Genomic DNA, 17,438 nt, shown 5'->3' with positions numbered 1-17,438 from the left:
TAAATGTGCCCTTATTGGTAAAAGGGTCTTTGTAGATTTAATTAAAGGTCTCAACATGAAACCATCCTGGGTTAGGGTAAAACCCCAACCCAATGACAATGTCCTTATAAAGAGAAGATGACCATGTGAAGACAGAGGCAGAGACCAAAGTGCTGCGCCTGTAAACCAAGGAACAGCAGAAACTGCAGACAGCCATGAGAAGCATGATTCTCCCTCCGAGCCTCCAGAAGTCGCCAGCCCTGCCAACACCTTCATTTTACACCTCCAGCCTCGAGAGCTCTGAGAGACATTTTTTTAAGCTACCAAGTTTGTGGTTATATTATGGCAGCCATATGATACTATACAGTAATGTATTTCAGAAAGAAAATCCCTTTTAAAAGGTATTATCATTGACATAATTTTTCTTTGACCATCATACATTTCATACTAAGGATTAGTGAAAGGGGGGGGCGCTTGGCTGGCTCAGTCAGTAGAGTGTGTCACTCTTGATCATGAATTCGAGCCCCACGTTGGGTGTAGAGATTACTCATATAGATATTTTTAAAAAAGAATTACTTGGGTGCTTGGAGACTTGGTGGGTTAAGTGCCCAACTCCTGATTTCAGTTCAGGTCATGATCTCAGCATTGTGAGACTGAGTCCTGCATCGAGCTCTGCACTGGGTATGGAGTCTGCTTAAGATTCTCTCTCTCCCTTGGGGCGCCTGGGTGGCACAGCGGTTAAGTGTCTGCCTTCGGCTCAGGGCGTGATCCCGGCGTTGTGGGATCGAGCCCCACGTGGCTCCTCTGCTATGAGCCTGCTTCTTCCTCTCCCACTCCCCCTGCTTGTGTTCCCTCTCTCGCTGGCTGTCTCTATCTCTGTCAAATAAATAAATAAAATCNNCTTTAAAAAAAAAAAAAAAAAAAGATTCTCTCTCTCCCTCTCCTTCTGCCCTCCCCTCCCCACATCCCTCTCCCAGCCACTCACGTGCACACTCTCTCTCTCTCAAAAAATAAAAAATAAATAAATAATTAATAAAAGGGCTTGATTATTTCTAGACTTTTAACAAAAATCAACTTAATTACAAGATAAACCTAGATGAGCCTCTAATTTATAACATTTATTATCTATGTGAGTCTATTTTGCCTTGACTAAAATTATATACTGAAATGTTAAGCAACTTTTCAATCAAGAATATTACCTGATCATTTGTAAATTTTTTCAAATACTTTGCTACTGCTTTCTGAAGAGAATTAATAAATAAGTCTTCAGTGCTATAACGCTCAGTTTTCTTAAGCTTGTACCTATAAAATGTTTTCAAACTTTTTGAGTGGCCAGCAGTACCAAAGGGATATCATGAAACAACTGTAAAAAATTTCATTTTTCCATTATTTAAGCTTATGGAAAAAGTCTTAAACTCTTCTCAGTTCTTTAGCACTTCCTTGGATTTATTATATATGTTTTAAAACACATATATCTGATGTTTAAAACACAAAATATCTGATGTGATCTGTGGACCACCATTGTGCCTAAAAGAAAGTCTATAATTTTTACCTGTTCAGTTGTTCATTGTGGAGATGTCTAAATAATAAGCCTATTTTTAGAGTTCAAGATATCTCTGAGGTTACCACATAAACCTCTGAATGTCCTGACTATTTGGCCACTGAAAAGTCTTGTTCAGGAAGATATAAAAAGTTAGGAAATTAACAATTGCATAGCAACCCAGTTCACAAACAAGCCTAGATATAGGTGGCAGAGGTATGTTAAGCCTATAAATAACATAAGGTAAAATGAAGTAACGAAATTCTAGCAGTTTCTGAGGTACTGTAACAGTAAACAAGCATATGAAAAACATTAAATTCCAGAAAATCGACTTTGATTTCAATGAGTCAGCTATACTCCAACCAGCAAATATATATATTGGAACTAACAAGTATTTCACAACTTCATATCTTTGAAAAACTCTTTTCCACACATAGAATGTATAATGTCTATTATCTGCAAGCAAGTATTTATGAGCATAAGTGAATTTCCAAACTAAAAATAGAGAGACTAAGGTAATCACAAAAAACTGAATTCTACGTTTCCAAACTAAGCAAAGAAAAGCCCTAATTTTGCTAGGAGACAGTAGGTGAGGAAACGAGAAAAAGAGAGTAAAAGAGAAAAAGTAGAAGAGTTGAGGAAAATGTAAACAGGCTTCATGACTACTTCGATCACCAATAACAATCCCACCATTAACAACTACAAAAACACAAAACAGAAACATTAGAAGGATGTAGGGCCAGGTCAAAAGGAAAAGTATACTCAAGTTCTTAAAGGACATGGAATAAGCCAAAAGAAACTGAAGAATTTTCCTGAATTCTGAAAATGGTCCTTTAATAGGGGGAAGCCTCTCTTCTTTTTTCTTTTGTAGCTCAGTTTTCCAAGCTTCAGTTAATTTTTGTGCAATGACGTTTCCTGCGCAGAAGACAGCCCAGATGATGTTAGTTTGACGAAACATGAAGCCACAAAATCCAAGCAAAGCTGAAGTTTTATGATTTCCATAAAGACACATCAAATAGGCAAAAAGAGTAAAAAACATGGATCCTGCTTCTGTATAATAAAGGAAGTTAAAAAAATAGAGTGTGGGAAATACCGCTAATGTTAATGTTGACAAGATTCTCTGGACACTTGAGGCAGCCTAAGGGGAAGAGAAAACACATGTAAAATTATTTTCATGATAAAACAAATATGCCATTTCTGCTGAGCTGACAAAGAGATTAATTAAAAACACAAAAACTATTTGAACCTTGAGTAAAATTATTCAATATTAATCTTACTTCTAGTTTTGCAAAAACACAGTATACATTTGTAAGTATGCTTTCTGGTACCTTTTAGTTATATGGTTTGGAAGCCATGAAGAAGATACAAGTGTATGCCAAAGTTTCTATGTCCTGAAATACTTTGAGTCATTCAGCAAATAGTTAAGGAGTATTGTGCAGATAACACTCAACTAAATTCTATAAGGAACATGCTGATGACTGGGACATAGGGCACATGATTGCATTTCCCTGAACTTAAGTCTTAGTGCCTCCAATGAACATTTATTTAGCCATCATCATCAATTTCATTTAAAGATACCACTTCAAAACTCTACATTCGAGACAATATAAATATGTATATGGCATTTATACTACTATACCCAATGATCTTACCGTTTCATGATGAACTTACAGGGTTTTTGTGGGCCCAGTCTAAAGTTAAATTATTTTGGCATTTCTCACAGAAATTTTTCATTTTGAAAGCATTCTTATCTCCTGAAATTTTATTCTCTACTTAATCTAAATCACCAAATCAGACCATGCCATTCTCTTGGTTAAATTAAAGGCTGTTCATCACTGACTAAAGTTCAAATCCTTTCCATGACAATATAAGGACATTCATGACTTCACCCATATCTACCTGTCCAGCTTCACATCCTTATACTTTATAATCTTGTGATTACAAATAGCAATTCTCTCTGCATCTTGTTGCTCAACTGCTTTCTACCGTTGCTTACCCTTTTTCTCCTGTCAGGATTCATTCCCCAACCTACAGTCCTGTCTGTTCATCAAGATTCAGCTCAGGTACCATCTTTTCTGTGAAGTCTTACCCATTGCCACCCTTACATCTTCCTGCAAAATAAGTGCTCCTCTACTCCTTCTGTGTCCTCATAGCATCTTTTACCAATTTCCCTCTCACAATTTACACTATTAAAATCATTTAAGTTAAAAATAATTATTATAATTACTATTCATTGAGTCCTTACTGTTCTATCGGGCATTGTTCTAAGCAATTTATTAAGCTCCCGTAGACCTTACAGTCCTGTGATGCAGACTGTATATTATTCCCATTTAATAGATGAGGACATGGGAGTCACTAAGGGTAACCTGCTAAAAGTAACAAAACTTGTAAAGGATGGAATTCAAAGCCAGGCAATCCACCTCAAAATTCCTGAGGTAAATATAGGTATTCCTCTGTCTTCCCTAAGGAAGATAAAAGTTTGGTAAGGAAAAAAAAAATGCCTGGGGCTCCTGGGTGGCACAGTGGTTAAGCGTCTGCCTTCGGCTCAGGGCGTGATCCCGGCGTTATGGGATAGAGCCCCACATCAGGCTCCTCCGCTGGGAGCCTGCTTCTTCCTCTCCCACTCCCCCCTGCTTGTGTTCCCTCTCTCGCTGGCTGTCTCTATCTCTGTCAAATAAATAAGTAAAATCTTTAAAAAAAAAAAAATGCCTTATTTATTTCTGTGGTCTTAGTGCCTAGCATGCATAATAAGCACAATAAACATCTACTGAACTCATAAATATTCACAAATATTTATTTCAGGTTTTACAAATAAGTAAGTTATTCAAGTATTTAAATACAAATTTTTTCAAAAATGGGGGTGGGGGCTTGCTTTTTATCTTAACAAAATATACACACACACTAAGAGTTGAAGATACTTTTCACCAAATCCCATAAAACCAATTTATGAAAATTGTGTACCTGACTACATATAAACTTGTAATAAATTATTTTGGAAACATACCTTGTGCCTGGGTTGTACCTTGCGGAAAAGCAAATATAGTAAATAGAAGTTGCCTACACTGAAGAGAAGATTAACAAATCTGAGCATTCCAATGGAGCAGACAACATGTTCCGACCATCCAAAGATCCAACTGGCAGGTTTGACCACTCCAACTGACAGCAGGTATAAGCCAGGTAACGTAGTGATCATGGGATCCCACTTAAAAAGGAAAGGCCAACAATGAAGCAAGAGCAAGATGAAATACTGACAGGACTGACACAAGGAGGTCAAGCAAAAAAACCATCTCGAACAACAATCAGACATTCTGGGAAGTTATTCTGTGACACGGTGGTTAAATAAGTCCTCAGCAGATCATATGTCTCCTCTGAAGAAAAGTTTTGCTTATATTTTGCCTCTGTACCTGTTTTGTGCAGACGTATCTGTAACCAGTAGACAACAATAACTTAAAATCAGTTTCCACTTCCAAGACACCCTTCAGAGACCCTGAAGAGTATTTTGGTTATTAAATCCCAAATGTTCCGGTTTTAAAATACGGAAACATTGGCTGGAATTGATAGTTTTGGAGAGAAAGCAGCATTTAAAGAGATCAAACCACATGCTCTACCTAACATGTACTGAACCAAGAATTGTGCTATATACTCTGTATTTAATCCTGCAAAATGTCCTATAGTCGATCCTACTATAAACTGTCATTCTCACGTGAGTAACCTGAACCTCAAAACATGTCCAAGGTCAAGTAACTAGCAAATAACAGCACAGAGATTTAAAATCAGGTCTTTAACTGACAGACTTTGTATTTTTAATCACTATTCAATATTGCTTTCCCAGAAGAATAAGGATAATACATCTACTTTATTTTTTATCTCTATATTTGCATAGCCAATCATACATTCAAACATGATGCCAGTTTATCCAGTTAACAGAAGGTTCTATGAACACCACGGATATAATTAATGGAACTTGCCATTTCTTGGTGGCTGAAGATTCCCCCCCCCCATTGCCCCTTGGTATCCACACCCAAAATATACAGTGAGGCTCCTGACATTTCCAAGGGGCAGCCCGTTGCCTCTGATCTAGGGATTGGGGAAGAAAACCTGGGAGCTATTATCAGCTACTAAGAGGGAAACATACCAGGTATCTGGGTTGTACCCTGCGGTAAAGCAAATGCATTAATTCCTTAGAACATTACTTCCTTAGGACACAGATCTGCTTCTATTCATTCATTAAACAAATATTTCACAGATCTCAGGGACAGGAACAAGAGATTACAGTTCTTTCATATTTCGAAGCTGGAAGCGTACATAGAAGGGACCAAAGGGTAAGGGTGGAAGAAAGTAGTGCTGGGGCTGGCTCGGCCCTCTCCGGCCTGTCCTAGGGTGGGGACAGGTTGGGGACCCCACCTGCGACAGGGAGAAATGGCCCTCACAGTAGCGCTGCGCCTGCGGCAGGTGGAAGATCTCGTCCATGTAGGGCTCTCGCAGCGCCCGGCTGAAGGCGGAGAAGAGGAGACAGGACACTAAAAAGGTGCAGCTCAGGGCAGCCGAAAAGTAGTAACCCTCGAGCTGCGCCATTCCTGCCCCCATAGCCACTGCCCAAGAACCGAGTCCTGAAAAATCTGTTCCCGGTTCCCGAGCCTGCAAAGTCGAGCTTGAAACTCGGGCTCGAAATGGGCGCGCAAGGCGGGACTGGCCGGACAGGACTGAGCATAGCCGGAAAGCAAAGCATGCTGGGAGAGCGCGGACCCTGAGCTTCCGGAGGGATCCGGTCACTGTTTCCGGAGTGAAGAGTTTAGGTAACGGACCGTACTGTTGGCCTGTCAATCACGTTGCGCAGGGCTCACTGGAGTGGTCACAGCCACCAGGAGGGGCGGATCCTGGAGTCTACGGACGCCGGAGATTCGCGGCTTGAAGCTTTGAAATGAAAGCTGCAGCTGCTTAGCCCTCAAGTTGCTTTCGGCTTTTTTTCTTGCTCGGTCCCATCCCTTACCAGGAGATGGCGTCGCTTCCCCACGTTTGCAATCCCCAAACCCTGAAAATTTACACAATTCCCCCCAATTTTTCTCTCGTGACCTGAACTGAAACCTGTAATTCCAAGGCATTTGATTTCATTAACTTTGGAGGATGGGAGGGGAGTGTTGGTTATGGAAGCTAAGATTAAGACTTTCAGATTAAATTTAAAGGTCCAAGAGGCCCTTCACCGCTGAATGAACTTCACTAATTCAAGGATTTTTTTAGGTTAATAAAAGTACTCTCAAATGGGATTTAGTTATATCGGCAATCATAGTGCACACTGATAACCAGATTGCAGTACTGTAAGGAGTTGGGGAAAACAATTATTTCAGGATTTGGGGTATTTTAGATAAGCCTTCTCTGTGCCTGCAAGTTTAATTGTTCTTGTTAATATCTCTATCATAGTATTTTATTTTTATTACTAAATAGTAAGCGTTGGCAGTTTGTATCACTTACATTTGTAGTCCCACCGTTAGGAGGTAGTTGGACAGTTAGGTAGACGGGGCCAGGGTCCCCGACAAGAAAATAGGGAGTCAGGACAGATAAAATAAAACAACACTGACATCCTGTTTTGCAGCTGGGAGAGAACAGCACTAACGTTTTGCTTTGCAGCCTTTGCAGAAATGACTTCTGCAAAACATCCTAAAATAAGACAATTAACCACAAAGCATTTGTCAATATCAGGGGCAAGGGGCAATTAAGACATAAGCCCCCACATGTCAGCAAAAAAAAGACCTTCACAGAGATATTGACCAAATAGGTAGACAGATACGTGACCAAAGCCCTGATTGGCATGACTCAGCACACCCTGATTGCTTAAGAAAGTTACGGGAAAGAGCTCAAAAAAAAAAAACCCCTACACTTAGAAACTCTGAAGACAACCCCCTTGGCACCGCCTCCCTCTTCGTGGACTGTTACAGGTTGTGTAGGTTTCGCACATTCATTGTATTAGGAGTTAGGGGCAGGAGGTGAGAGAATTTGAAGAATGCTGAAAATAAACTATATATTGTAATTTTGCCTTGAGCATAGTTGCAATGTTTTGTAGAAAAATAACCTCTTGGGTACTCTCAGGTTATCTTTGGTGGGAATGCATCAGAAAAGAGAGGATTTGTTTAGTGTTACAAACCTCAAGTTTCTCAGTTTAGCTTTTTCTCTGGGTCAAAGCTAATTCACACTGTCCCAATTTGGACAAATTAAATTGCATCCCTATTCAGTCTCTACTATTTCCTCATTAATAAAGATGAATAAGAGGTAGGATGGGAACATATTTAAACCACTGGGCTAAAATCATGTCAGAATCCTGCTTTGATGTGATGCTTAGCTTTTCCCTCTTATCTCCATTTTATTATTGAGTCCATAGTATACTCACCTATTTGAGATCATGTCCAAACGATCTAGCCTTCAAAAAGCTGATATGGTCTATGAGCAATAGCGCCAGATCCCATGACTTACTTAACTGTGACATATATATTGTAGGAGTGGGAAAAGATCTTTTTCCTCTATCCTTCTAAATTCTCAACTCAGAGCTCAGTAACAAAAGACAGATTAGAGAGAAAAAGCATACAAATTTATTTAATATAAATTTTACATGACATAGGAACCTTCATATGGAAATGAAAACCCAAAGAAGATAGTTCAACCTGAGTATTTTTATGCTAGGTTTAATGAAGAGTGGAAAGTAGTGAAAGGATATGATAAGACAAAAGGTATGAGGTAAGTGTGGGAAACCGGAGGAAACTTAGCAAGCCCTGTTCATTCAGACTCTTTTGTATTCTCGTCGACTTCAAAAATAAGTATACTTCTTTCTTCTGGGTATCAGAAGGGCACCTCTCGTTTTATGACCTGCTTCAGGTCAGAAAGGCCTCCCTAGGGTTTATGATCTGCTTCATTGGAAGATCAAAACCTCCTTCCTGTATATGCCATTTCTCAAATTCCTTTGGCTTGAAATATTCAATATGCCAAGTTTTCACATTTTGGGCTATCATGTCTTAAGCCTCCCTTCCCAACAGTAACTTGCAGTCTATCAATCTTACCCAGAAATAGTGGGCAATTTTTGAAGGTAGTAGAATAAGGCAAGAGATTTATGCTACACATTTCTTTCCATACTAATAGCCAGCAAGAGCATACATTATACACCTGACCCATATATATATATCACACACATCCCTTTAAGGTATTTGGAAAATTTCAAGGTTTTAGAAAATTTAGGGGTTTAGAACTGTTATGCATCTTCTTTAATAATCTACTTGATTTCATTTCTCAAAAGAATCTGAAGTTAATATAAGTGATTTACCTGAAATCACATAGGAAATGAGTGGCAGAGGCATGGGTAGAAATTAGAATATCAGCTCAACAGTAATAAAATAACCCCCATAGCCTTATGGTTTAAAACAATACTCAGTTTATACTGAAATGAATGTGTTTTTTAAGTCCCAGTAACCTTATATTTACGTTCTACCCCTTTATGTTTCTATCTACCAAATTGAAAATATAGGTCTCATTTTAAGATGTCCACATTTGCAGAGTAATTGTATTAAAATCTGCTGGAGAGCTTTGTAAAAAAGCTAGATTCCAGGGTACCATCTCAAACCACTGAAGAATAATTTTCAGATTTGGGAACCATTAGTGCAAAACATGAATGCTAAGAAATCTTATTGGTCCAATAGAGGTCTTCGCAGAATACTCCACTAGTTTGCTAGTAAATTATTTTTACTATCCACAAATTGATGAAGCTTTATCAGTTATCCACTTTGGGATTACCACATCTCCAATAACCTACAAAGCTCTTCCAAGGTCTGCCACTAAATCAAGACCTAATAAAATAGCTACCTCTGGGGATTTTGATGAATTAAGTTATATTTTATTAGGCTTATCTTTAAAAACTGGATCACTGTTCATATTCACCTTATATTCTCTGTTCCCAATATCTTAAAGATATTTATTTTGTGGAAAAGACTTATCACTAGGGTGACTAATTCCATCAATACTGAACATCAATTAAGTTCTCTATTTTGTGCTGTCTACTTGAATTATGATATAAAAAGTTAGGCAAAGGGCACCAGGGTGGCTCAGTCGGTTAAGCATCTGCCTTTGGCTCAGGTCATGATCCCAGGGTCCTGGAATCGAGTTCTGAGTCGGGCTCTCTGCTCAGAGGGGAGTCTGTTTCTCTTTCTCCCTCTTCCTCCTCCCTTCCCCCCTGCTAGCGCACTCTCTCTTTCAAATAAATAAATAAATAAAGTCTTAAAAAAAAAGTTAGGCAAAAAATGGGCAATTTCTGTTGGAGTTCTAAGGATAGGTAGTGTGCACAGGAAATAAACATTTTTTGGTTTAAGCCATTCAGATTTTGCATTTATTACTGCCATAAAACTTAGCCCATCCTGATCAATTCTGACATTTCTGACTTGATGAACTCACATAGTACTGTGTGTATGAACTCTGTGCAGAACACTCATTCCCAAACAGTGAGTTTCCCTAAAGATTGTAATTCTAATAATTGAAAAATTGTCAAAGTATTGTCTTCAAAGTATGATGTAGGGTGACCAGTCTTCTTGGTGTGTTGAAGACTTTCCAGTGGTAGCCTTGCAAGTTCCAGGAAATCCTTCAGTTCCAGACTAACCGAGATGGTTGGTCAGATGGAAAGTTATACTATACAAACCAAAGCAAAACTTCCTACATATCCGTTATAACAGTGGTTCTTAAATTCTGGTTTCTGGCATTAGCATCACTCAGGAACCTGTTAGAAATGCAAGTTATTAAGCAATGCTTGAGACTTACTGAAACAGAAACTTTGGGGGTAGAGCCAAGGAATCTGTGTCTTAAACATTCATTTAAAAAATCAATTATTATTTTCTTAAATTCTCAGGTGAGCCTGATGCCTGTCTAAGTTTGAGAACACTGCAGTCCTCTACATTACCTTTGCTCTTCTGATCGCTTGTGCTGCTTTGTCACCTTTCCGGGTCCTTTTCTTTGTATTTTTTCATCGTTTTTTTTTTCCTCACAGAGAGTAATTTTGCTTATCCAATTCTTTATCTCCAGGCTTTACCCTATAGAAAAACACAAAGCTCATCGCTAAACAACATAGAGATTCCTTCCTCCTCAGCAGGTAGAGAAGAGAATTTAAATACTTACAATTTAATATTTTTCTATCATACATAGTCATGCTCAAACGCATCTAATTTTTCTTTTAAAAAAATCTCTGTGTAAGAGGAAATATTCTTTTTGGGAAAATGAGTAGCTGAATAGTCCTATAGTTATTGCTGCCAGTTAAGTGAGAAACATTCCAGGGAAAAGGAACTTTACAAAAGCTTTTGCCTTTACACCATACAAAGTTTAAGGAAACCATAAATGAATTATTAAATGGATTGAGCTATTACATTGATGAAATCACAGTACCATTAAATCAACCAAAGTGAAAAAATTAAAAGGAAGACATTAACAATTTATAACTTTATATTTTAATAAACACAGTAATAGGACTTTACTAATTTAAAAATTTCAGAGTTTGGACTGAGACTTATAATACAGTTGTTATTACTGAAAAGACACTTCTCCAAGTTAATGTGGAAAGTTGAAGAGGGTTTCTGGGGCACCTGGCTGGTTCAGGTGGTGGAGAGTATGACTCTTGATCTTGGGGTTGTGTGTTTGAGCCCCACGTTGGGTGTACAGATTGTTTAAAAATAAAATCTTTAAAAAATAATAAAAATAGAATAAAGTGGAGATCCTGGAGCATTTTTTTTAAAGAAATATTGAAGAGGGTTTCAGTTTGCATATTTCCCTTTTGGTTTTAGAGGCAGAACTAGAAGACATGGGAGCATCCTTACGCTGATCATTTGGTGCCCGGCACCAATTGAAGGTGAAAATATTGTTCTTTAATTATTTGTAGATATTAGTGCAGTGAGAACAGAGATAACTTGAATTTTTATTAATGAAACGTAAAGGCAGAAACCCTCATTTAGACTTTATTTTCACTGCACAAAGCAGAGATGTTGTAGGAGAGTTCCTGGTCTCTGGTCCCCTTCTCCTTTTAAGTTTCCTTTTGGTCTTGTTCTGTTTTGTGTTGTTTTTCTGAATGAAACAACAAATCATATTAAAGGAATTACAATGATTTAATACAATAAAATGAAATAGTACAATGTTTATTACTGTCTCAAAGCTTTAGTTTCTGTAACTGCCAGCTTTTGATGACTGATGATACATCTATGCAAAAATGGTTAAAATATATCCGCGCATTTAAGAAGTGGTTTTTCAAAAACTTATTTCCACTAGAGGGTGCTGACAATTTCAGCAGAATAAGGACCAATTTATTACCTTTCCTAGACTGATTCCAGTAATGTTGTACTGTGTTTATCGATCAGCACTCAAAATCTGCCTAACAGGACTGCCTCCCAGGTTCGCTGTAGTTTTTAAAGCTCATTATTTTCAGTATTAATAGTTCATTACCATTATTTATTTGTATTGAGGTTCTTTACCATATGTAGTTTGAGAAACGCTCTATGACCTTGTGATAAGTGCAAATTTAACTAAAAAAACCCCAACAAAACAAAATTTAAAAGATTAAAAAACCTTTGTGGTATGTCCAGAAGATGTATAATGGGACTTATTTTTAACCTGATAACTTAAGAAATATCATGTAATAAATATCTAAGCACGATGTTTCCCTTTGGCCACCATCATTTAATACAGTATTCAACAGTCAATCTAAAATTTGCCCTTTCTTTTATTTTTGAGAATCAGTGCTCTGTGAGTGAAAGGTTATTTATCAAGCTAGCCTAAACAAAGGTGGCTTTCAGGTAAATGGCAAATTTTGTGTTTTCCCTCCTGAACGTGGGTACTCCGCAGTCACAGAGAGAGGCTGGTGACAGTTCGGTTTCTCCATCTCTGCAGCCTCTCTGTCAGATGGTTAATTATAGTGAAAACAAAACCCGACCAGATTCCTCGGAAAGCCGACGTGTGCTAGCTGAGACAGGGGCGGCCCATAAAGTCTGAAGGTGGAAAGAGCTCTTTTTCCCTACTGTTTGGTCCGTCTCCTGGCCAGCACCTTCTCGCTTGTCTTGTTCCCGAGCAGATGTGGTGATATTCTTACAGTACGATCAACAAACCTTGTCACCAGCTCTTCGGGCAGAATGTTTTTTTAAGTGGAGAGAAACTGAATCGTTCCTTCTGGACCTCGAATGCCATGGGTCCTGTTATCATTTAAATAGCAATGATACTGGCAGTCCAAAGCTGTTTCATAAAACTTACATTAATTACTGCAATTTAAAATATGCAGATAGAGGATCTTTAAAAAAAATAACTTGAAAAAATAAACAAACTGGTTTTATTAAGATATGACTTATACACAATAAAATCCACTCTTTTTAAGTGTACAGTTCTATGCCTAATCCTGAGCCGGCACCAATAACAAGTCTCGCAGAGGATCTCTTCGTGTGCTAATTAGCCAAACTCAAATAGTTGAATCAAAGATAATCAATATGCTAAATGGTTGGTCAAAATATTTCGATTCAATTTAACCCATTCACAAGCATATTATCTACCAATCTGATGTAAATATAACAGCTTTCTAAAAATATCATATGCTTCCCTTAATGTAGAATGTTCAGTTATCATAAATGTGTTTGCACTAATTGCTTGCATAAGTTTGTAATCGACTTACATTCAATGCCACTGACCCAGGCAAGAAGCCCTGGAAATATAATTTCTGTGGAAGGATATTCTTTTTTCAACCTGTTTCTTCATGATTTCACTATTAATGTCTTTTTTTTTTTTTTGACACATCTACCATAAGTACAAGGCCAAGGCTGACAGATATTTTCTGTAAAGATCCAGACAGTAGCTATTTTCAGTGTTAAGGCCATACGGTCTCTGCTGCAACTACTTAACTCTGTTGCTACAGTGTGAAGACAGCCATAGACGGTACATAAGCACAAAGGCATGGCTGTATTCCAATAAAAATTTATTTACATGAACAAGCAACAAGCAGGATTTGACTCACTAATTACAGTTTGCCAAGGCCCCCAGTAAACCTAACAGTTTCCAACTTACTTATTAAGATTTAAATGTCAAAACAATCTTGTAATGGTGATATTAGCAACAAATAATCAGGGCAGCATTCAAAAGCCTATATATCCTATGAACACCAATAGTATTATTTCAACTAAGGTTAGCTACTATTTACAATGTGGGTCAACATAAACATAGTCTTTCCTCCATCCCAGCTCGAGCTCTATAAATGTGCTACCTTAGGACAGGGGATCTATTGGGAAATAGTTTAAGGCCACCAATAATCCACCAATTCATTAAACCTTCAACTATACATCTGCATTAGAGAGAAGCTTATCTAGGCCATCGAATCTGGGTATTTCTCACTGAGAAAGAGAGGGCTGTTGCTTCTGGGAAATAAAGATTTGGGGACCCCCTCCTGGCTTGTTGTTCTGTAGGAATGCTTCTCTTACTGAGGATTCCTTGTTGAAAGGCACGTTAACAAGGGTCAGGAAAATATTGAACCCTTCTCAGCTGGTGCTGTCTGAATCATATGTTTCAAAAGGTGAAACAGCATGAAAAAATGAACTTGCAAGTGGGGCATGTTCTGCAGATCAGGAAGATATGCATGAATTTTTTAAAAAATACCTGCTATGTGTTATATGGGAGAAGGTTATATGGAAGAGCAGGTTTTCATTGATGATGACATGGGCTTATTTTATAAGGATTTCAGCAAACACACTTATATAACTTAAATGGGATGGATTTTGGTTGCACTCTCAGATCAGTATTTGCTAATTCAGTGTTTGTGATGGCTTTGTAGAACATAACTACTAGGAATAATGAGAATCAACTGTGTATCACTTTCAGCAGAAGTATTCAAAGCCACTGCCCAATTAGCTTCTTGTTTTGTTTTTTTTTTAAGATTTTATTTTTATTTATTTGACAGAGGGAGACGGCCAGTGAGAGAGGGAACACAAGCAGGGGGAGTGGGAGAGGAAGAAGCAGTCTCCCAGTGGAGAAGCCCGATGTGGGGCTCAATCCCAGAATGCTGGGATCACGCCCTGAGCCGAAGGCAGATGCTTAACGACTGCGCCACCCAGGCGCCCCAGCTTCTTATTTTATTCCCTCTGCCACAAGAATGTCAGGACCTAAATAGAGACTGTTTCTTAAGCCCACATTCTGGAATGTGAATGAACAAAGAATAGAGTCACAGTAGCCAACCCCAGCTATCTACATGCAATATGAATGAGAAATAAATGTTCCCTGAGGTTGTTACTGCTTTAAAGCTACCTAATGTAGTGCATTTATCATCTTGCCAAAATTCTTCATCAGTGAAAAATTATTTATGTAAATACTTGATAACAAGTAGCATCTTCTATGCCTTGCATAGTGTCAAACACACAGTAGCCCTCCATAATTATCGAATGAATGAATAAATGGATGAAATAAATAAAAGAGAACTAGGAGATATCATAGGATACAATATCAGCCACATTTATTTGGGAAGGATAAAGGTAGTTAAAGTGACGGGGGCTCTTTGTTCCTCCCCATTACGCAGGCATCCACACTTTCTTGGGCAATGCAGACCACATTCCTAAGACGTGATGGGGAAGATTGGAACAAACTGATTTGACTATGTCAGGCTCCTGGTCATTCAGCTGCTTTTGACTCTGGCAGAGTGGATATTGTCTCTATTAGTGACCCCTTAATTGACTGCAACTTCATGGTCTACATGTTCCAGCCTGATTCCACCCAGGGCAAGTTCAATGGCTCAGTCAAGGCTGAAACATGGAAGCTTGTCATTAACAGAAAGCTCATCTCCATCTTACAAGAGTAAGATCCTGCCAACATTTTACGGGGTGACCCTGGTGGTGAATATGCTGTTGAGTCCACTGGTGTCTTTACCACCTTGGAGAAGGCTAGGGCTCACTTGAAAGGTGGAAGAAAAAGGGTCGTCGTCTCTGCCTCTTCCGCTCATACCCTCATGTTTGGAATGGGCATGAACCATGAGAAGTATGACAACTCCCTCAAGATTGTCAGAAATTCCTTCTTCATTACCAAGTGGTTGGTCTTTTTGGCCAAGTTCATCCATGACAACTTTGACGTGGTGGAAGGACTCATGGCCACAGTCCATGCCATCACTGAATGGCCCCTGATGATCCCCCTGAGAAGCTGTGGCATCATGGCCATGAGACTGCTCAAAATATCATCCCTACTTCTACTGGCACTGCCAAGATTATGGGCAAGGTCATCCCTGAGCTAAATAGGAGCTCACTGGAACCTCTTTCTGTGTCTCCATCCCCAAAGTGTCAGTTGTGGATTTGCTCTGCGGTCTGGAGAAAGCTGCCAAATATGATGACATCAAGATGACAGTGAAGCAAACAGTGGAAGCTTACCTGAAGGGCATCCTGGTCTACACCAAGAACCAGATTATTTCCTGCAACTTTAACAGTGACACCCCCTCTTCTACCTTTGATGTTGGGGTTGGAATTGCCCTCAATGACCACTTTGTCAAGCTTATTTCCTGATATGACAATAAATTTGGCTACGGCAACAGGGTGATGGACCTTATGGTCCACATGGCCTCCAAAAGCCCCAGCAAGAACAAGAAAGGAAGAGACAATCCCTCAGTTGCTGAGGAGTTCTTGCTCCAACTCATCCCTCAACACACTGAGAATTTCTTGACCCCTGTACAGTTTCCATCCCAGACCCCCTGAAGAAGGAGGGGGGGGCTTTGGGAGCACTACCTTGTCATGTACCATCAGTAAAGTACAGTGTACCCAGCCATAAACCAACAAATAGATAAACAAACAAACAAGGTCTTTGGGGATTACTTGAGGACATGGGAATAGATTGGGTCCTGGAATCACCATGAAGCCATTTGTCCAACTCTGCGCAATACCATTTTCCCAAGAATCTGGTACTAATTCAGTCTAGAACATAGTTGGTGAAGCTTGAGTGAGTGATGAGTCTTGTGCTTGATGTGCTTCCAGTAAATATTTAATAGATGTCTGTTGATCATAATGCCATTTTAAATAACATTTCATGAAAAATGTATCCTGCCTTATTAAAATGAGGAAATGAACTAGAACTCAGGGATACCCCATCATATTTCTTTGAGGAACAAATCAGTGATTAAAAAATTCCATGTTACTAAATCAAGCCCACAGTAACACAAATCCACTTAGTTCACTTATTTTGAAGGTTACATTTTAGCTTGAAATATTTGTGACAGTTTTAAGCATGCTCACAAATGTATTGCCTTGTTTGGAAAGTATGATTAAATCTCTGTTTTGGGAGATATTGATATTATTAATGTTCTCAGGATAATCTGAAAGCACGGTGTGAAAATGGGAGCACTAATAGCTTAGTCGAAATCACTGCCTTTCTCTTTGAGCAAATTTATTTTTTTTTAAGATTTTATTTATTTATTTGAGATAGAGAGAGTGAGCATGAACAGGCGGAGGGGCAGAGGGAGAAGCAGGCTCCTCACTAAGCAGGGATCTGTTGTGGGACTCAATCCCAGGACCCTGGAATCATGACCTGAGCTGAAGGCAGATGCTGAGCTGACTGAGCCACCCAGACGTCCCTCTTGGAGCAACTTTAAACATTATGCGTTTATTTTTTTTAATATTTTTTTAAAAGATTTTTTATTTATTTGAGAGAGAGAGAGAGAGAACATGAGAGGAGGGAGGGTCAGAGGGAGAAGCAGCCTCCCCGCTGAGCAGGGAGCCTGATGTGGGACTTGATTCCGCTTCTCCAGAATCATGACCTGAGCTGAAGGCAGACGCTTAACCAACTGAGCCACCCAGGTGCCCCTAAACATTATGTGTTTATGATGAATCACTTATACCCAGAAGAGTAAAAGTTGATGTAAAATCCACCTCCTTGGGACTACTACCATTTTCTCCTTTCTCAGTATTTC

The 17,438-nt window shown here is 38.9% G+C and overlaps 1 protein-coding gene and 1 pseudogene across 1 annotated transcript; one reads left to right on the top strand and one right to left on the bottom strand.

The window, feature by feature from the left end:
- Window positions 1–917: 917 nt before the first annotated feature.
- On the bottom strand, window positions 918–6,254 carry LOC100480278 (dol-P-Glc:Glc(2)Man(9)GlcNAc(2)-PP-Dol alpha-1,2-glucosyltransferase). The gene is made up of 3 exons (XM_002927869.4): window positions 5,924–6,254; window positions 4,524–4,721; window positions 918–2,657 (listed from the first exon to the last, which is right to left on the bottom strand). The coding sequence occupies exons 1-3, from the start codon at window positions 6,104–6,106 to the stop codon at window positions 1,602–1,604; spliced, it is 1,437 nt and encodes a 478-aa protein (XP_002927915.2). The 5' UTR covers window positions 6,107–6,254; the 3' UTR covers window positions 918–1,601.
- An 8,925-nt stretch (window positions 6,255–15,179) lies between these two features.
- On the top strand, window positions 15,180–16,230 carry LOC117796754 (annotated as a pseudogene).
- Window positions 16,231–17,438: the final 1,208 nt, after the last annotated feature.

The sequence above is a fragment of the Ailuropoda melanoleuca genome, chromosome 16, assembly GCF_002007445.2.
Source record: "Ailuropoda melanoleuca isolate Jingjing chromosome 16, ASM200744v2, whole genome shotgun sequence".
In the NCBI taxonomy this organism is placed as follows: domain Eukaryota; kingdom Metazoa; phylum Chordata; class Mammalia; order Carnivora; family Ursidae; genus Ailuropoda; species Ailuropoda melanoleuca.
The sequence above is the reverse complement of the archived record's forward strand: the minus strand, read 5'-3'. Positions and strand labels throughout refer to the sequence as shown.

What these genes read in the sequence shown, in the direction of transcription:
- LOC100480278 (XM_002927869.4), bottom strand. Translation starts at nt 6,106, where the DNA reads ATGGGGGCAGGAATGGCGCAGCTCGAGGGTTACTACTTTTCGGCTGCC. An exon ending in GCCATTTCTCCCTGTCGCAG is followed by an intron (nt 4,722 to 5,923) that starts GTGGGGTCCCCA and finishes TTCCTTTTTAAG; the next exon opens with TGGGATCCCATGATCACTAC. An exon ending in AGGTACAACCCAGGCACAAG is followed by an intron (nt 2,658 to 4,523) that starts GTATGTTTCCAA and finishes TCTTCCCCTTAG; the next exon opens with GCTGCCTCAAGTGTCCAGAG.